The sequence below is a fragment of the Diabrotica virgifera genome, chromosome 9, assembly GCF_917563875.1.
Source record: "Diabrotica virgifera virgifera chromosome 9, PGI_DIABVI_V3a".
Classification (NCBI taxonomy): Eukaryota; Metazoa; Arthropoda; class Insecta; order Coleoptera; family Chrysomelidae; genus Diabrotica; species Diabrotica virgifera.
The window spans coordinates 102,797,926-102,818,254 of NC_065451.1; the positions used below are offsets into that span (position 1 = coordinate 102,797,926).

A 20,329-nucleotide genomic window follows, 5' to 3' on the forward strand; every position below is an offset into this window, starting at 1 on the left:
GTGGTCCAGAATCGGCATACCGATTCTCGGCCATCGTGATACCTATCCAAGCATGGTCCTTGGCTCGTTGAATGTAGAAGAAGTAAAAGATCAACAATGACCAGAGGATCGTAAGAAGATTGTTGATTTTGAAAAGGCAACATGTAAAGTACATGACAATGGACCATTCTGAACATAAGAAGAAGTAAAAGACCAACAATGACCAGAGGGTCGTAAGAAGATTGTTGATTTTGAAAAGGCAACATGTAAAGTACATGACAATGGTCCATTCTGAACATGAGAAGAAGTAAAAGACCATCAATGACCAGAGGATCGTAAGAAGATTGTTGATTTTGAAAAGTCAACATGTAAAGTACATGACAATGGCCCATTCTGAACATGAGAAGAAGTAAAAGACCATCAATGACCAGAGGATCGTAAGAAGATTGTTGATTTTGAAAAGGCAACATGGCAATGACAATGGCCATTCTGAAAATATATAAAAATGCTATATAATCATCATCATGACAATGGCCCATTGTGAACATGTATAAAAATGTGAAATGCTATACGATTATCATATATAGGGCTGAAAATATAATATTTGTACAAAATTACGAAAAATCAAATATTTTGAATTATTTACAAAAATATTTTTTAAATAACAAGTTGTTGTTTATCAACATTCCGGATGTGGATGGTTGATAAGGAAAGAGTGTAGACGACATTTTTGCAACAACAGGAAACCGCTAAAGATATGACAAACCACAATGCTAAAAGTCCGGATGTAGTCAGATGATAACATGTAACCACAGATATTAGTATTATAAACTGTTATCAGTTTCCGGTAACCACAATAACATATTTTTACAGGAAATGTGTTATCGTGGTTAACGGAAAAATATGTTATTGTACGGAAAATAAGTTGAGACAAAAACAAATCCTTGACATTGCCAAACCGGCATTACAGCATATCTTCTTTGCTAATGATCCGATTTTGACGTATGGGGTATCAAATGAAAGCGGTGGCGACACAGAAGCCAACTGTCAATTCTTCTTCTGTCAACGTTCAACATTAACTGTCAATTCTTCTTCTTTTCCGTATAGTGCCTAACAGAACGTGACGCGAATGGTGTGACGTGAAATAACGTGACGTGAATAACGTGACGTGAATGACGTGACGTGAATAACGTGACCTGATGGCTTCTAATGGCCTCTAATGGTCTCTGCTACACTCTATTCCCTAATGGTATAGGCTATTTATCTTTAAACCATCCTAACAGTGTACCTCTTTAACGTGACATTTGAACGTGAATGATGTGACATTTACGCGACATTCGACGCAGGAGGTGTGCTCCAAAGTTGGAATTTATTGAGACATTTCACGCAGAACATAATCAGTACTAGTATGAATCCCATCGAGTACATACATAGGGTAATGGAATTTCAAAGTAAACTCAACCTGTTAAATAAAGACATTAAATCATATGAGGATTTAAAACAAATTAATAGGCAATTCGATAGTCTGCATATTGAGGGGAAAACGTGGAGGTCCGAAGAGCAGCAGCAAGGCTTTTACGCCTTTAGAAAACTACCACAAGCTACATATCCGTTAAGACGTATTCAGCCTACACCATGGGAGCCAGCAACAACACCAACAGCGAGAATATGAAAAGTGAAATAGACAATGTCTTTGCAATGTCTTGTGTAATATTAGCATCTGTATTTATCTTAATTTTAAAAATTATTTTTGAAATTGTAAAGAGAAAATTCGAATCTTCATGTAATATAAGACTTGATCAGTAAATAAGGTGTTTAAATAAAAACCAAAAAAAAATCTCTAAATTATATATTAATACATAGAAAAATTACAACGGCATTATTGTATAAGAAAACCAGTGACGTAAACGATCCACATTTCTCTCGGTGCATGAAAATAGTCCAATATTTTTAAACTACATCTGAACTAGTAATCCAACTGTTGTGTTTGCTATCCAGTCCTAACCATTTAACTTACATCTTGGTGCTTTCCGTCTAAGTACTTTTTCAACCAAGTAAATGTCGGGATTTTTCGTTTTCTGCAATTCTTCTTCGTAAAACCCACCGCTAATCGGCGCACCTTGCATGTCCTCGAGCAAATACGTTATAGGATTTGTTATCTTCACTTGTACAATTCTAAATAAATCTGTAGTCCAATTGGGTGTGTAGGCCTTTTCAAAGAAATGTTTTGCTTTTGATACACGTACAATATCACCAACTTTAAATTTTCGAGGGCCGGCAATCTTTAAGTGACTATAACTTTTGTGTAAAAGGGCTTTTTCGTTGGATTTGTTGACCTGAGATGGCTTGTATCCTGTTTTAGTGTGCTTCGTATTGTTGTATTCCTCGGTGATTATCGGTAGGACATCCAGCCATTTGTATGATCCATGTAAACTGAAATACTTGTACAACTTTGCTTTCAACGTTCTAATAACTCTTTCACAAATGGCAGACTTTTTAATCGTGTAGGTGCTGTAATGATTAATACCGTGTTTTTTCATTAAATTTTGAAATTTTTTGTTGTAAAATTCGGTTCCCTGATCAGATTGTAGATTTTTCGGAAGTCGTCGAGTATGGGCGAGAATGTCCGAAAATGCCCGAGTAATTTCCTCACCTGTTTTAGTCTTTAGAGGGCGTGTCCAAACAAACTTTGAAAAACAGTCAATTACAACTAGTATTAGTTTGTAATTTTTATTTTGGTGCGCATAAGGACGCATTTCAGCCAAATCCATTTGCCACAAGTCATCGAGTTCTTTAATGATTGTTCGTCGACGAGGATAGTTTTTTCGTGCTGGTTTATGCAATTCGTTCACCACCTGTTCTTTAGACATTCTTATATACGACTTTCAATTGCTTTTAGACGGGTATCTATATTCATCGAATGAAGGTTGTCTACTACACCCTGTAATGCCGCGTTCATTTCTTTTATCGTCTTCTCCATCCGGTCTACTTTCAACGAATTTTTTGCAACTTTATCTGCAGCCATGCTAACGTTTTTATCTATATCATCCGAATTGTTGATGATGTCTTCTTTAATTGTAGCAAGAGTACCATTAATTTCGTTTATTTTAATTTGCATCGAAGCGTCATGTGTCTGTAGAATGGGAATTGTAGTTTTATGAAGCTCTTTTCTTACTTCATTAAGGGCGATGGTTAAATCCTGTATATCATTAGTTTTTTGCTGCAACAACTTATTTACATTATTCTCCGTATCCTTTTTTACTGTATTCAAATCATCTTTGATTATTTTTTGCAGCTTTTGCTCGAGAAGTGGGACTGTGGTTTGATGAAGCTCTTTTCTTACTTCATTTAGTCCGATGGCTAAATCCTGTATATCATTAGTTTTTTGCTCCAATATCACACCATGTGTTTAAATTAATGGCAGGTGTACGTTACGCAACTCTATTATTTGTGTATCAACGTATTTTTTCGTTGCAGCATCACCATTTTCTGATGGGTCCTTTACATTGCAAATTTTCACATTTTCGGCATTAATATTTCCGTCAGAAGTATGTGGAAATGTAACTCGCGTCACCTTTTGAGTGCTACCACCACCACCACGAGAATGACGACCGAATTTGTCGACACTCATAATGGAAATGATGCTGGCATTCACAGTTACTCTATTATATTAGCTTCTTTTAGTTCATTGATGATTGCTAGGATTTCGTTGTCGTGAGATGTGTTGCCGGCATCTTTCGAAGCCACCAAGAGTTCAAGACGCTCCACTAATTCATTTGGATCATCCCAGTATATATATTCCATAGGAAAATCTTTGTATCTCCAACGCGTAGGTAATCCAGAGCCAACCTCTCCTCCACTAGTGTCTGTATGACGACGTTGAGATGATGTTGAACGAGTTGGTAAACGACTATGTGGCGGTTACGTTAGTGCTGATGATATAGTAGATCGGGTGTTTATCTGTGATACCGTTAATGTAGGCTGTGACAGATTCTGTACTATCGTTGATGTAGACTGTGACGATTTCTTTGCTACCGTTGATGTAGATGCAGGTCTAAACAATGGCTTAATAATATAATGATATTTGTCTCCACTTGAACCTTTAAGGCGGCCTATTGAATTCAGATGTACTTCGGTTTTCTCTAATAACGTTTTGTATAAATTTTTATCTTCTTCATTGTAGTATTCAGGATCAGGATTATCATAGAAAATAAGGTGATATAGGCCAGGCGTCTCCTGCACCGATCCTCCTTGCCCATTTTTGGCGTCATCCATAACCTCTATAGTACCGTCTTTGTTAAACTTTATTCGTCGTTTACCCCACGTCCAGCCCAACAAATCATTGTAAATAGGTCCATAGTTTTTATCGATTTTATCAGACTTCATCCAAAATTCTTTTATATACTCATGACTCATCGGAGGATATTGCTCCATATATTCGTTGAAAGCATCTTCAGAAATATTATCAGGATCAAACATTACTTGTTCGGTTTCGTTATCTTGCGATTGGATATTGGTTATTGGAATCAAATATATGTTTTAAATTTATCTCGTCTTGCTTGAATAATACAATCATGTTACAATTGTCTCTTATTAGCTGCTTCGGTATTTTTGAATATGTTTGACATAAATAAGCGGCATCGATATCTTTATGTCTACACATGGAATAATACTCGCGAATCTTCTGCTGTCCATTACATGCAACATCGTCAAATAAAAACACAGAGTGTGCTTGAACTTCGTTGGGATCAATAATTTCATCATTGTCTTTGAATGGAAAATACCCAACACCTTTAACTTGCGCTATTACATCTTGCAGTAGTTGGTATTTCGGTTGAAAGAGGGATTTCGAATAAACAGACATTTTTGAATTTGGCACCATTTGGATTAAATAAAAGTGATAGCATGACGTTAGTTTTTCCGCATCCACTTGGACCACAAATAATGACTCTGAATGAGTTTGGTAATAATTTTCCATGTTTACTGGTTGTCACTTTCTGGACAATGTCCAGATTATCAATTGGCAGCGTCTGCTCTTGTTGAACGACCTTCATCGTGTGGCAAGTGTAGTAAATAAGTACGGTAATATATTATAGATGTCGCCACTTGCATGTCATCAGTCCAATGTTGGTTGTCAAAGGAGAAGGTCTCTTGAACACTCTAATTAACAAACTACCGTTTGAGCTTCATCTTCCTGGTGGTTATCAGTATTGTGGACCTGGAACAAAACTAAAAAAACGTCTTGCACGCGGAGATCCAGGAATTAATCCATTAGACGCAGCTTGTAAACAGCACGATATCGCTTATTCGCATCATACATCTCTCGAAGAACGTTACAAGGCTGATAAAGAATTGGAAGATAGGGCTTGGGAGCGATTCAAGTCTAAGGACGCTAGCTTTGGTGAAAAAAGTGCTGCTTTACTTGTAACCGGTGGAATGAAAACGAAAAGAAAGTTGGGAATGGGATGCCCTCATCGTCGTGGAAGAAAGGGACGTTATTCTTTCAATCGAGATGTTGTCTCACAAATCGCAAAGTCCATGAAGAGAGGAGCATCGTTACAAGATACTGCTTTGACGGCTGTACGAATAGCAAAATCGGTAATTAAAAGACTTGGCGGTCGCAAAGAAATTGATGTTCCACGAGTATTGCCACTAAAATCTGGAGGTTTCCTACCCCTCATACCTCTATTTGCAGGTCTTTCTGCTTTGGGAGCTTTAGCTGGCGGTGCAGCAGGGGTGGCGAAGACTGTGGTTGACGCAAAGAATGCCCAAAAGAAATTGGATGAAGACATACGTCATAACAAGGCGATGGAACACATCGGCTCAGGTCTGTACCTGCATAAGAAACCCAGAGGCGGATTCGGCTTGTATATGAAAAAAAACTTCCAATAAAGCTACCCAATCGTCCGCTGTACGACTTGGATATTGCACATTACGCAAAAATGCTTAAAATACCACATTTTCGAGGAGTTTTCATGAATGACACTCTGCCTAGAGACGGCCCTCGACAACGAGAATGTGCAATAGTTAACTTGGATGTGTCAACACATAACGGAACACATTGGGTAGCATATAGAAAGATAAACGATGACGTAGAGTATTTCGATTCATTTGGTAATCTGAAGCCGACCAAAGAACTTGTGAAATATCTGGGTGCACGTGCCAGAATTTTCTACAATAATCATCAGTATCAGAGGTTCAATCAAATCATTTGTGGACATTTATGCTTAAAGTTTTTATATAATGGAGCATATTAAAGGCATGGAACTGCTTATGGATCATATGTTTCACAAAAAACGTTTTGAAGAATTCTGTAAAGAAGAACTACAATTAATACCGCTAGATTATATTATACGAACTGTAGGGATCTACGAAAAAAGGTCGCCAACAATTGGTCGAGCGAAAAAATGTCGCGCACATTTGAGCGCGTATCAAAAGGTCGCCGGCGAAAAAACAGCGCCGACGAAATAAGGTCGCGTGCAATTGATCGCGCGAAAAAAGATCGCGTCAGAAAATATGTTTTCATTTGCATACTTTAACTTTCCTTGACACTTAATCCAGGCTTAGGTCAGATTTAGATGATGCAATAGAACTAAAGGATTGCTGTTAAATAATGACCCAAACAGTTAAATATTTTCTTATTAGTCATTTTAACCTATTGGTAAAAAATATTTCGTCAACCCAATATTGACTTCTAAATGACTTTAGTTTTATTTTCCACTTTAAATAATAGGAAAATAATTGGAAGTAAATAATCCTATTTGAAATTGATCATGTAAAATGTTCGACCAATTTAATGGTCGAATTAAGGTAATTTTAACTGTAAATGTTGTAGGGAAAGTACCTAGAGGTATTATTTCACGACTTGGCAGTGTCGCAAAATTTACCCTTGGTTATTTAAGAGTAAGTTTTAATATAAGCTTAATATATTTTACAGGGTATATACTACATATAGATAGGGTAGGTTAAGGGCTACCATCTTTATTAAAATAAAATTTCCCAAATAAAATAATGATATTGTGGTTAAAAATTATATAACAGGTGTTTTGGCCTCATTAAATTTATTTCATTCGAAGTACCTGGCCTATTTTCTTGCCCAGATATTGTACTAAATTTTTTGTTTTCTCTTTAATTACCTTTCGTTAGTACTAACTAGTCGTGGTCGTCAGTAAGTAAGAACAAATTGAATTGTTAAGTCGTTTCCTGTAGTTATCAAGTGTCGCCAAAAAACGCCGGTTTCAGTTATAGTAAAAAATAAATTAACCCTTTCTCCCTCCTTCCTTCACCTTACTAATAACTGAAGACTTCTCGACCTACCAGTTAAAATAAGGTAAGAATTTTTTTGTTATTATTTCCATACAGTCCGCTTTAAATTCGATTGCGTAATAGACCAGCATAGCCCAATCGCCACCCCATAAGTTTGGCCTTCTAGCCGGATCGTCTTGAATCAATTTCGTTGTTGCTTTGCCGGTTCAAGATCTGATCTATCGTATTTTTCGCATTGGATAAATTTATTTAAAATTATAATTGTAATCGGTATAGTATATTTGTCGTGTTAAAATCTAATTAAATCGTAGTGTACCCTTTTTTTGTCGTGTATCGAAAAACCTTGTTCTTCGGTCGACTATAGTTGGAACATTGAATTCGTGTTTTTGCTTCTGAACCCATCGCTTAGTGAAATCGATTTTGATTAAGTAAATATATTTGATTTGGATATTTTGCAAACCTAAAAATAATTTGTTTGGATTTAGTTTAATAAAATTTTAGTAATTGTTGAAAAAATATATACACCTAACTACTATTCTTGACATATTTTGGGTTTTGTTCCATTTTATTTCTTCATCATTGATAATTTTTTGAAAGAATTTCAATATTTATTATTAAACATGCCTAAAAGTCAAAACGAACTAAAATTGGAGCGATTATGCTCTAAACGTGAAACTATCTTTCGTAGGGCTCAATTATGTTACGATGCCGGGTCGGCCTTAGAAAAAGATCCAGAAAATGCCTCAAAAATGCGTAACTTTGCAGTTAGATATAGTACTTTCGAAAAAACTCTATCAGAATATGAGGAAATTGTTCAAGATATCGTTATATTAAAACAAGAGATGGAGCCAGATGCTGGCGTTGCATACCATACGCATTTAGATGCATTTTATGATCTCTACTCCAATATTGAATATTTAGCTTCATTATTAATAAATAAACCTGCTGTTTTGAGTAATAATCCCAATAGTACTAATAATTCTACTATTAAAATGCCCAAATTTGAATTAGTTAAGTTTGATGGTGAAGATATATCTCTGTGGCCTGTTTTCTATGAAAATTTCAAACAATTTGTTCATAACAAAATAGAATATCCCAAGTCCGATAAGCTACAGTATTTGTTGAGTTGTATTTCCGGGAAAGCCTTGAAAAGCTGTAGCTCAATAGAACCCATTCCTAATAATTATGACATTATTTGGAATATGCTTGTTGAAAGATATAATGATAAAAAATATTTGTTTAATCTCTATATGGATCGAATTGTTAATTTTCGCGGTTTGCAATCTAATAATCCATCATATTTGGAAATATTTTTGGAAAAGTTTGATACTAATGTTTCTGCACTAAAACGATTAAATCTCGATAATTTAGATGATCATATTTTAACTTATTTAGCTATGTTAAAATTACCACAAGATACCATAGATTCATTTGATTTAATAAGAAATAATAATGATTTACCCGCTTATGATGATTTATTGAAATTTTTACGCCAACGTAGTAAATCTCTTATTAAAAATGATAGATCAAGGAATTCCAAAAATAATTTTTCGTTTCAAAAACCGAACAAATCGTTTCATTTGCAAGAACAGAATACGTATTCCTCCATAGATTGTGTTGTTTGTAAAAAAGGCCCACATTTAATTAAAGACTGTAAGCACTTTTTAGGGCTACCATTTGAATCCAGATTTAAGTTAGTGAAGGAAAATAATTTATGTTTAAATTGTTTTTCTTCAAAGCATCGAGTATCCAATTGTCCGTCAAAATTTTCTTGTGTTGTGTGCAAAGCTAGGCACCATTCCAAGTTGCATAAGCCAAATACTACTCGGCCTAATGAGAATGTTCCATTTCCCTCCACTAGTACTGAGCCTACCTCTGGTTCTTCTGATAATCCTTCTAGTTTACATGTCCGCCATTCTAAAAATATCCCAAATGAATCAGAATCGAGTTCTGTTAGTCTGTTTGGGACAATAATGGTTAAAGTTGTTGATAAATGGGGTAGTGCTCACAAGGTTAGATTTTTGTTAGATAGTGGTTCTTCTGCTAATTTTCTTACTTTTGATTGTTCCCGAAAATTAGGCCTAAGTTATTCGAAATTAAATTTGACAGTTTCTGGTATAGGAGGATCAACCACCCCGATAGTAGGTAAAACCAACATTGTTATCTTTTCCCATTTTGATAAAAAAATACAATATCCTATAGAAGTGTTGCTTATAGACACAATCTCTAATAAGTTGCCAGATCAACCAGTTGACAAAGACTGTATTAACAGTATAGAACACTTGAAATTAGCTGACCCGAATTTCTTTTTTCCTGGCAAGATAGATGGTATTTTAGGCTTATCTGTCTTTTCAAATATCATTGGTTGTAATAGAGTGTCATGCGAAGATTCTCTATCAGCTATTGAGACTAGTTTAGGTTATGTAGTCATGGGCTCAGCTGCACCAAATTTTGAAAAAATCCACACATATTTGTCTTTCGTCTGTAACCCTTTGTTGAATTTAGATTCCTTGGTCGAAAGAATGTATGAATTAGAGGATTTGCCCACTGTTACTAATAGTTCATCAGAAGATGAAATTTGTGAAAATTTATTTTTAGAAAATGTATGTAGAGATGCAGATGGTAGATACACAGTTTCATTGCCGTTCCAAAATGATCCTAATGTACTGGGTGATTCTTTTGTTCTTGCTAAAAATAGATTGTTGTCCTTAGAAAATCGCCTAGCACCAAACCCAGAACTTAGAAAACTTTACTGTGATATCTTTCAAGACTATTTAGACCAAAAGCACATGAGTTTAGTTCCCATTCAAACCATTGATTCGTTGTCGTATTATATTCCCCATCATTGTGTTTTTAAATCAGATAGCCCTTCCACTCCTTGTAGAATAGTCTTTGATGCCTCTATGAAAACTAGTAAAGGACCGTCATTAAATGAAATTCTTTATAAAGGTCCAAAATTACAAAATAATCCTACCACAATATTGTTGAATTTTCGTCTTTTTCCAATCGCAATTGTCGCTGATTTGAAACAAATGTATAGGCAGGTTAAAGTGGTTGAATCTCATTGTTCGTTTCAAAGAGTTTTGTGGAGATTTGATACCAATGATCCTATTTCTATTTTCCAATTAAATACTTTAACTTTTGGAGTAAAAGCCTCACCATATCTTAGTCTCAGGGTAATAAAACAATTATGTAATGACGAATCTAAAAGTTTTCCTGATGCTATCATCCCAATTTTAAGAGATATGTATGTAGACGATTTTATTAGCAGTTTTCCAAATGTTTCTGAAGCTATAGTTACACACACTCAGTTAGTGAATTTGTTTCAAAAAGGTGGTTTTAAATTAACCAAATGGATGTCGAACTCGAACGATCTACTATCGACAATCCCCGAACCCCTTCAATTGGTCAAAACCAAACAATTTGATAAGTCAGTCTCCAAAGTGTTAGGATTGCAATGGGAAGAAAAATGTGACAATTTTAGTTTTGGGTTAGAAATACCCTCATCGACCCGTTGTACAAAAAGAAACATGCTCTCACTTGTTGCTCGTATGTTTGATCCCTTGGGATTCCTATCTCCTATAACCCTCTTGCTTAAAATTTGGATAAAGAAACTTTGGACTCTAAAGGTAGATTGGGATAGTACCGTACCAAAAGAAATCGAAATAGCATGGGAAAAGTTTCAAAATGAATTTCATGTCCTATACAAAATACAAATTCCACGCCATATAGCAGTTACACCTAATTCGTCGTTGTCTTTTGTAGGATTTTCAGACGCAAGTGCTGCTGGATACGCAGCCATTGTTTATTCCAGGGTTGTTAATTGTACAGGTCAAGTTAAAGTTACTTTACTGTACTCTCAATCTAAAGTATCTCTAATGTCTAAAATAACTCTTCCTCGATTAGAGCTTTGTGGAGCGCTTCTTCTCTCAAAGCTTCTTTCACATGCTATTGAAACTTATTCTCCTAGACATAATATTGATAAAATTTTTGCCTTAAGTGATTCCATGATTGTATTAAATTGGATAAAGTCCTCAGAGAAAAATCTCAAAATATTTGTTCAAAATAGAGTTGGTACAATTCATAAGATGGTTCCGTCAGAGTATTGGTTTTTTGTTCCTGGAAAGGAAAATGTTGTTGATTGCGCCTCTCGAGGTTTGTTTCCTTCTTCGTTAGTCAACCATTCCACATGGTTTACTGGTCCAAATTGGTTACTGTTGGAGCCAGAATATTGGCCTATTCAGTCTGTCAACGGACAGGAAATTATGATTTGTGATTCTTAATATAGATCACAAACCTTCTTTGGTAATGTCACTCGTGTAATTTCTCCGCTGTATACTCTTATTGAATATTTTTCCAGTTGGTCGAAACTTTTAAATTCCACAGTATACGTATTGAGATTTCTTAGAAAATTGTCTTTAAATAAACGGATATCTCTATTTGATTTAAAAATTGCAGAAATTGAATTAATTCGAGCTGTCCAGCAAAAGCATTTTTCTGAAGAATATAAAGCCCTTTCTCAAAATCTCGTTGTAAAATCTTCCATACGTCGTTTGAATCCATTTATTGAAAATGGAATAATTAGAGTAGGTGGACGTTTGTCCAACTCCCAATGTAGTTTTGAACAAAAACATCCGATTTTGTTGCCCAAAGCCGATCCTTTAACCATTTTGTTAATAGATTATTTCCATAAATTGCATTTACATGCTGGAGCGTATTTGTTGCAAAATCTTCTGAGAACAAATTATTGGATACTATCTAGTCGTCAGGCCATCAGAAATAGAATTGGGAGATGTAATCGTTGTTTTCGTCTTAATCCTAAACCTACCTATCCTATGATGGCTGACTTACCCGCCGTAAGAGTCAATCAGGCAAAAGCCTTTTTACACACTGGTGTAGATTATACTGGTGCGTTTTCCATTACTATAGGAAAATATCGTGGCGTAAAAACTCAAAAGGCTTACGTATGTTTGTTTGTTTGTCTAAGTACGAAAGCCATACATCTTGAATTAGCCTCCTCGCTCTCTACAGATTGTTTCTTAGCCACTTTCAAAAGATTTTTATCTCGTCGTGGAAATTGTAAGGTTTTATATTCAGATAATGGCACAAATTTTGTGGGTGCCAAGAGACTCCTCGATGAAATATATCAATTAACTACTTCAAAAACTTATAAAGATGCATTCCAACAGGAACTTAATAATACCAAAATTTCTTGGAAAATGAACGTACCTTATGGCAGTCACTTCGGTGGTATTTGGGAAAGCAATATAAAAAGTGTAAAACTTCATTTAAATAGAGTTGTGGGGAATCAAATCCTTACTTACGAAGAATTTTTAACTGTTCTGACACAAATCGAGTGTCTTTTGAATTCGCGTCCTCTTTGTGTTCAAAGTAACGACCCTGAAAATCCAGTCGCGCTGACTCCATCGCATTTTTTATGTACAGAACCTTTAGTGTCATTACCCTCGATGGATATTGATCTTGATAAAAATATGAGTACTTTGAAAAGATATAAATTATTAGATTGCATTGTTCAACATTATTGGAAAAGATGGCATTCAGAATATTTGTCTTCTATGCAGTCTCGTTTAAAATGGAACACTAACTCGAACCCTCCCAAAGAGGGAATGGTAGTTATAATAAAAAATGAAACTATCCCACCTTTACAGTGGCCTCTGGCAGTCATAGAGACTTTGTATCCTGGAAAAGATGGGATTGTTCGAATCGTAAAAGTGCGAACCAAGCACGGTAGTTACATGCGCCCAGTCGTTAAACTGTGTCCTCTACCCAGTCAATAAACTGGAGAGGATTTTTTTTATTTTATTTGATAGTTAAAATTTTAGTTTAGGGTGATGGGTTCATGTGCAGACTTAGCATATTAAAATGAAATTAGTTTTCGTTGATTTTTCGTTTATTTTAAAGATAAACTCGGGGCGGCAGGATGTTTTGGCCTCATTAAATTTATTTCATTCGAAGTACCTGGCCTATTTTCTTGCCCAGATATTGTACTAAATTTTTTGTTTTCTCTTTAATTACCTTTCGTTAGTACTAACTAGTCGTGGTCGTCAGTAAGTAAGAACAAATTGAATTGTTAAGTCGTTTCCTGTAGTTATCAAGTGTCGCCAAAAAACGCCGGTTTCAGTTATAGTAAAAAATAAATTAACCCTTTCTCCCTCCTTCCTTCACCTTACTAATAACTGAAGACTTCTCGACCTACCAGTTAAAATAAGGTAAGAATTTTTTTGTTATTATTTCCATACAGTCCGCTTTAAATTCGATTGCGTAATAGACCAGCATAGCCCAATCGCCACCCCAACAGGCACAATTTCATTAATACATTGTCACTGGTGAGTACTTATTGAAGATATCATAGTTAAAGAATACATTTATATTAATAACAGATTTGCATACTTTAACTTTCCTTCACACTTTATCCAGGCTTAGGACTGGCAGTTAGTAACTGGCGTGTTTAAAAGTTTTTTTAATTTTAATTTTTTTATTTTTTTCTAATTTTTATTTTTTTTTTTTTATTTTTATTTTTTTGTGTTTTTTTAATTTTTATTTTTTTTTTGTTTTTTTTTTAAATTTTTTTTAATTGTTTTTTAGTTTTTTATACTTGCAGTTGAAAATTTTGGGCAATTCCTCTTAAATATTCTAGATTTGGCCGGTTCCCGTATTGCAAACAAATCGTTTTTATTCGCCGCGCTGTATCTTTATAAATTTTTTTTGAGGTTGTTGGTTTCCAGCTATGTATTGCTCCACTTTTAATCGATTTAAACTCTCTTCTTTCTTTAGCCCCGTAATAAACTTCCATAGATTTGGGTGTGCTGCATTTAATATCGAGGAGAAGCTGTTGTGCCAACCTTCGACAGCATTATTAGTACGCGGTAGATCTTCCTCTATAAATTCGAAGCAATTCCAAAGATTCCTTGGAAACATTGGCGGTCTTCTTTGTTGTCGTCGATCCAATCTGCCTATCCATACATCCTCAAAGTAGTTTATTAAAGGTGTTAGTAAATTTTCATTTTGAGTGTAAAACTCGCTGTCCAGTAGCTCTCCGAATGTTGCAACAACATCTACTTCAGGTACGAAGGCTAGGGCTGCCAATTGTCGCAGATGTAGAGCAAAATTCGCGTCTTCTGTATAAACTTGTTGCAGTCCTGTACCTTGCATGTTTCTCCACAAACATTGTGTGAAATGAAAGAAACATCCACGGATTCTGACTTCAGGAAACTCTTGTTGTAAAGCATTAATTGCTGCTTTTTCATAATCCACCATTATTGTTGTAGGACGTAAACCTGGTCGTAACGTTTTTAATTCATGGAAGAGTCGAGTGTATGTTGCCTGAGTTTTATTAGGAAGTAGAGCAAAAACAGTTGGAATAACGTTGCTATACTGTACGCCATGTATTGTATACAGCTGACCAAACAATAGAGGAGTACATGTGAATGTTCCATCGGCATACCAGTGTTCACAGCTCGCCATCAAAGTTAAATTTCTTTCAGTGGAAAATATTAAAATTCTCTGTTCGTTTGGACCACTGTCAAATAAAAGAAACGGTTCGCCGTTATTGTTTCTGGTGTATTCTTCCGGAATAATAAGCTCTGTTAAGCTTCTTGGATTTGCCGGAATAGCTTCCACTCTTTGGCGTGTGTTCCGAATAGTTCGCTTTAGGGATGAAATAGAAGGTAGCTGCCCAGTTGCACCCACAGACACTTCTTGTGAAACGGTAGCTATGATTCCTTGTGTTGTTAGTTCAACTTGATGAGCCAGTTCTTTCATTCTGTTACAAGCCTTTTTTGCTTCTAATATTGACGCATCGGCAACGTGGTTGTGACTTGTACTTTTCACTACTTCATCTCCCACTGTGTGAACTCTCCCGGTACATTTATGCTTATTGTACTGAGCGCACTTCCAAATTGTCTTTTGATCAATCGTTTTTTCCTTTCTATGGATATATCCATTATACACCAACATATTGGCACCTTTTTGACTCTTTACGTAAGTTAAGACCATCTTGACAAATCGACAAGCTAATGAATAATGAGATATACGATATTTTTCCCATCTTCTTATACATCCAAAATACATTAAAAAGTAATAAAAGTACGTTTCACGAATATGGAATAATAATTACCACATTAGTGAATAACGCACAATTAGACAAAGAACTTTTGTACAATATTTATTTTAGCATTTCCAATAATGTCTTATCGTAATAACTTCATGGAATTCCTAATAAATACCTACACAATAAGGTGCCCTTATCTAAACTACTTATTCTTCACTAATCTGCATAACGACTTTCTACTAAGAACCAATTATGCTAATTACCGGTCTCTGAAAATACCAAAAATAGGTAAACTGGTACCTGGTATTCGTTTGTATGTAATATATACTGTAAATAGAACTATTATTACTGTACATTTTTAACGATATCCGATTAGGAAGAGCAAACACTTTTAAACACGCCAGTTTTTTGCTGACAGTCCTAAGCCTGTAAAAAGTGTGAAGGAAAGTACCTTTCTGAATTTAGATCCATATATTAAAATTATTCACGTAGAACAAAAAAAAATACTTTCTTCATGTTAAAAATTGTTCAATTTTCAAGTATATTCACTTGAATAACCTGAAAATACCATATGAAATAATTTCCCATTCTCCTATATTTCCCATCTTCCTACACATCCAAAATACATTAAAAAGTATTTAGATATACGTTATTTTTCCCATCTTCTTATACATCCAAAATACATTAAAAAGTAATTAGATGGAATTCCAAGACTAATCGGCTCATAATGCATAAAGTTAAAGTATGCAAATAGAATTTCTTTAGAACCTTTTTGAAAACCAATTGAATGGTTTTAATAATGTAAAACATGACGCGATCTTTTTTCGCGCGATCAATTGCACGCGACCTTATTTCGTCGGCGCTGTTTTTTCGCCGGCGACCTTTTGATACGCGCTCAAATGTGCGCGACATTTTTTCGCTCGACCAATTGTTGGCGACCTTTTTTCGCGACACCGAACTGTAGAACCTAAAGAATTGTTATATATATGGCATAAATTGCCGGGAGAATATCGAGGAGAATGGAACTTGCAGATACTACTTCCGTGCTTCGTACATTACAACAGACCAGATTGGAGGACTCACTGGGATGGGCCAGCTGATTCTCAAGCATCTTGTCATTTATGTAAACTTGCTTTAGAACAAATAAAAAATATGCGAACATAAAATTGATTTTTATTCAACTATATAACCTATTAATCCTTTGACTTGAATCAGTCATCATGTCGCAGTTGTTGAGAGTAGTTAGTACCAATTATACATTTTCATTTCAACCTTCCACACCAATCGTGTTGGATCCGAACAAAGATTATGAAATAGCTCTTCGTGCCTTCCATTCCTACAACAGTATACCAAACATTGAAAATAACAAGTTTTATTACTACAATGACAAAAACCAATTGACAAAATTTGATTTTCCTGATGGATGTTATGAAATTGCCGATATTGAAGAATACATACAAAAGAAACTGGGTGCTGACAATGAGCTTAGACCGGAAACGATATTTAGTCTAAAACCTAACAACAACACGTTACAGTGTCAATTATTCAGCAAATATAAGATTTCGTTTAAGCAACTAGATAGTCTTGGTACAGTATTGGGATTTTCTCCGGCAATACTCAATCCTGGACGGATACATTCTTCAAATCAACCTGTTAGGATTATTAAAGTATCTAGCATACGCTTTGATTGCAACATTAGTACCGGAGCCTTCGACGGTAACAGACCTGGTCACACGATCTACGAATTTGTCATACAATCGAATTCTGGGTACGCAATTGACGAAACTTCTCACAATTTGTTGTATTTACCGGTTGTGCCACAGCGTGAACTTACCAATATCACAGTCTTGGCTCTCGATCAAGAAGGACGACCTGTCAACTTTAGAGGAGAAGAGAGCACATTGGTGTTGGAACTTAGATCACGAGGGAAATGGGTCTAGTAATAAGACCATCTACTGCTCAAAGAACATCATTAGTTGTGCAGCAGTCTAAGCGGCAACATCTTGCGTTCGCAAACAAATCACCATTAGTTGTACAACCGTCTAAGCGAAAACATCTTACGTTCGCAAAAAAATTGGTTTTACAATCACTTGGTTTTAAACTAAAAAAATGACAACAGTGTATGAAAATCAAGAACGTTCAGACAACGTCGTAATGCCTCCAATATTTGATATTTATCGTAAGCCAATATTTGATGAATCAATTCGAAAGGCTGAATACCGAACTTATGCGCCATTCATCAAATCATTCAACTGCAATGATATTGTTGAATTTAGCATTAATCAAGTTGACTCGTTTTTTGAAATGAGCGAAACGTTGTTATGCATTAAAGGATCACTCGTAGATAAAGCAGGATCTGGGACAATCAAGCTAGCAAATAATGTGGGTGCTTTTCTGTTCGATTCGTGTACGTACAGCGAAAGCGCACGGGAGATGGAAACAGTGCGGGATCCTGGCATCGTAAGTGCTGTACGTGCCATGACATGTTACAACCAAGAAGATTCCCATTATATGGTTATGGCAGGTTGGAATTACTATTGGAATATGTTTTTGTAATGTTCATATAAACCACCCTTTAGGTTGTTATTTAAAATGTTTATAAAAAAATAAGTAGGTTGTTGTTGATAAAAAAAAAGATAGTTGAAGTTGTTGAATAAATAAAAAGCAGTTATTATGAAAAGTCAAATCTCTAGTTCTTTCTTAAATTAAATATATAAAATCTAATAGGTTATGTGGCCCCAGATCATACTAAACTACTGCGTATATTTAGTTTAAAGTATCGGTGTGTCCGATAAAGCAAGAAAGTATATTTAAAGACTTTGCCGGTGTGTCCGAAATATAAGGGTTTGAAAGAAAGAACTAGACCCAGTGAAAGAAAGAACTAGAGTGGCGTGTGTCGCCGGAAATTTGAAGCAAAAAAAAATAATGGGTGACAAATTAGATATATCTACAGTTGGTAAATTTGATGGCGTTAACTTTCAACAGTGGAAGTTCCTACTAAAATGTGCCTTACGAGCAAAAGGTATTTATGGAGTTATTGATGGCTCGTTAATCAAACCAGAAGTAGCAGGAGACGAATTACAGGCATGGTTTAAAAAGGATGCCCAGGCTATGTTCACTTTAACATCTGCAGTGAGTTTAAATCAGATTACTTTAATTGAAAGTTGTAATACTGCTAAAGAGATTATGGAGACTTTTTAGTCTATTTATGAGCAGAAATCAGAATCAAATAAAATGATGTTGCATGAACGGTTTCATCAATATAAGATAAGTAGCCTAGATACTATCGCTCAACACATAGCAAAAGTGCAGAATCTTGCTAAGCAAATTAAAGAAGCAGGTGATGATGTGAGTGATATTGCTATTATGACAAAAATACTGAGTACATTGCCCCAAAAGTATAGAAATGTTAGACAGGCATGGTTGTCCGTAGACAGTGCTAAACAAACTATAGGTAACCTCACCGCAAGATTGTTAGATGAAGAAATGAACTTAGCTGCATATGAAGAGACAGAACAAGCACTGGCAACAATGTCATTCAAAGGAAAATATGATCAGAAAGGTCAAGAAAGGGGTGTAATATGTTTTGGATGTAGAAAGAGAGGGCACATTGTCAAATTTTGCAGAGAGAAAAAGAACGAACACGGAAACAGTAGTAGCAGGTCATATAGAAGTCATAATCGAGGCAGAGGTGGCTTTAGTAACTACAGAAAAGGTTATAAAAAGAATGACAGAGCACAAGCTGGCAACTCTACAGAAAATCAGCATGGTGGTTCTTCGAGTAGCGCATATTATAATGTTAATAATGAGAGTGCATTCAACATAGAAGAAAAACCGCTAGAAAAATTGGATACAAGTGATGATTGGATTATGGACAGTGGTGCATCAGCACATATGTGTTACAGGGAAGAATATTTTTTTAATATTGACAGAAATTTTACATCACAGGTATCACTTGGCAATAATCAAACACTACCAGTACAAGGTAAGGGAACTATTAAAATAGAGAAGTTGATCAATGGACAATGGTTTAAATCCACTATAAATGATGTGCTATATATCCCACAGTTGAGAAAGAATTTATTTTCAGAAGGTGTTTTGACAAACAAAGGTATGAGTGTAATTAAGATTAACAATGAAGCCAAAGTATATGAAAATGAGAATCTAGCAGCAGTTGGTATAAAGGATAGAAACAACACATATAAAATGATGTTTCGCACAATAATATATAATGCATGTGTGACTACAGTAGATGATTTAAAGATATGGCATGAAAGATTGGGACATGTTAATAAGAAATATTTAGAACAAATGGTAAAAATGAACTTAATCAAAGGTGTTACAGAAAAGAAACAAGATTTTGTGTGTGAAGGTTGTTTGATGGGAAAACAACATAAGAAGACTTTTAAGGAGAGATCACACACCAAGTTGCCTCCTGGAAAAAGAATATTTAGTGATATTTGTGGACCTATGCAAACTGAATCTATGCAAGGAGCACGTTACTTTGTAACATTCAAAGATGAGTATACCGGGTATAGAGTAGCATATTTTATTCGACATAAAGCAGATGTACTAGATTGTTTCAAAGTATATAATAGAAAAATTAAGGCAAAGTATGGCTATTCTGTTGAAAAACTACATCCAGATAATGGTACTGAGTATACAAATAATGCTTTCAAAGAGTATTTAGAACAAGAAGGTATAGAGTCAGAAACCACAGCACCATACACTCCAGAGCAAAATGGCAGATCTGAGCGAGATAACAGATTGATTGTAGAAATGGTTCGATGTATGTTATACCAATCTGGAGTAGATAAGAGACTATGGGCAGAGGCAGTTAATACTGCCATCTACATTTGCAACAGAATTACAAGCAAACAGACACCAGGTTCTACAGCTTATGAACAGTGGACAGGGCAGAAACCTGTGTTTGGGTGTGATGCATATGTACATATTCCTGACCAGAAAAGAAGGAAACTAGATGCAAAGAGTGAGAAGGTTATATTTGTCGGA

At 35.3% G+C, this 20,329-nt stretch overlaps 1 protein-coding gene across 1 annotated transcript; it reads left to right on the forward strand.

Annotated features, from left to right (window-relative positions):
* The first annotated feature begins 10,490 nt into the window (after positions 1 to 10,490).
* LOC126891190 (uncharacterized) lies at positions 10,491 to 11,528 on the forward strand. The gene has a single exon (XM_050660373.1). The coding sequence runs from the start codon at positions 10,491 to 10,493 to the stop codon at positions 11,526 to 11,528; it is 1,038 nt and encodes a 345-aa protein (XP_050516330.1).
* Positions 11,529 to 20,329: the final 8,801 nt, after the last annotated feature.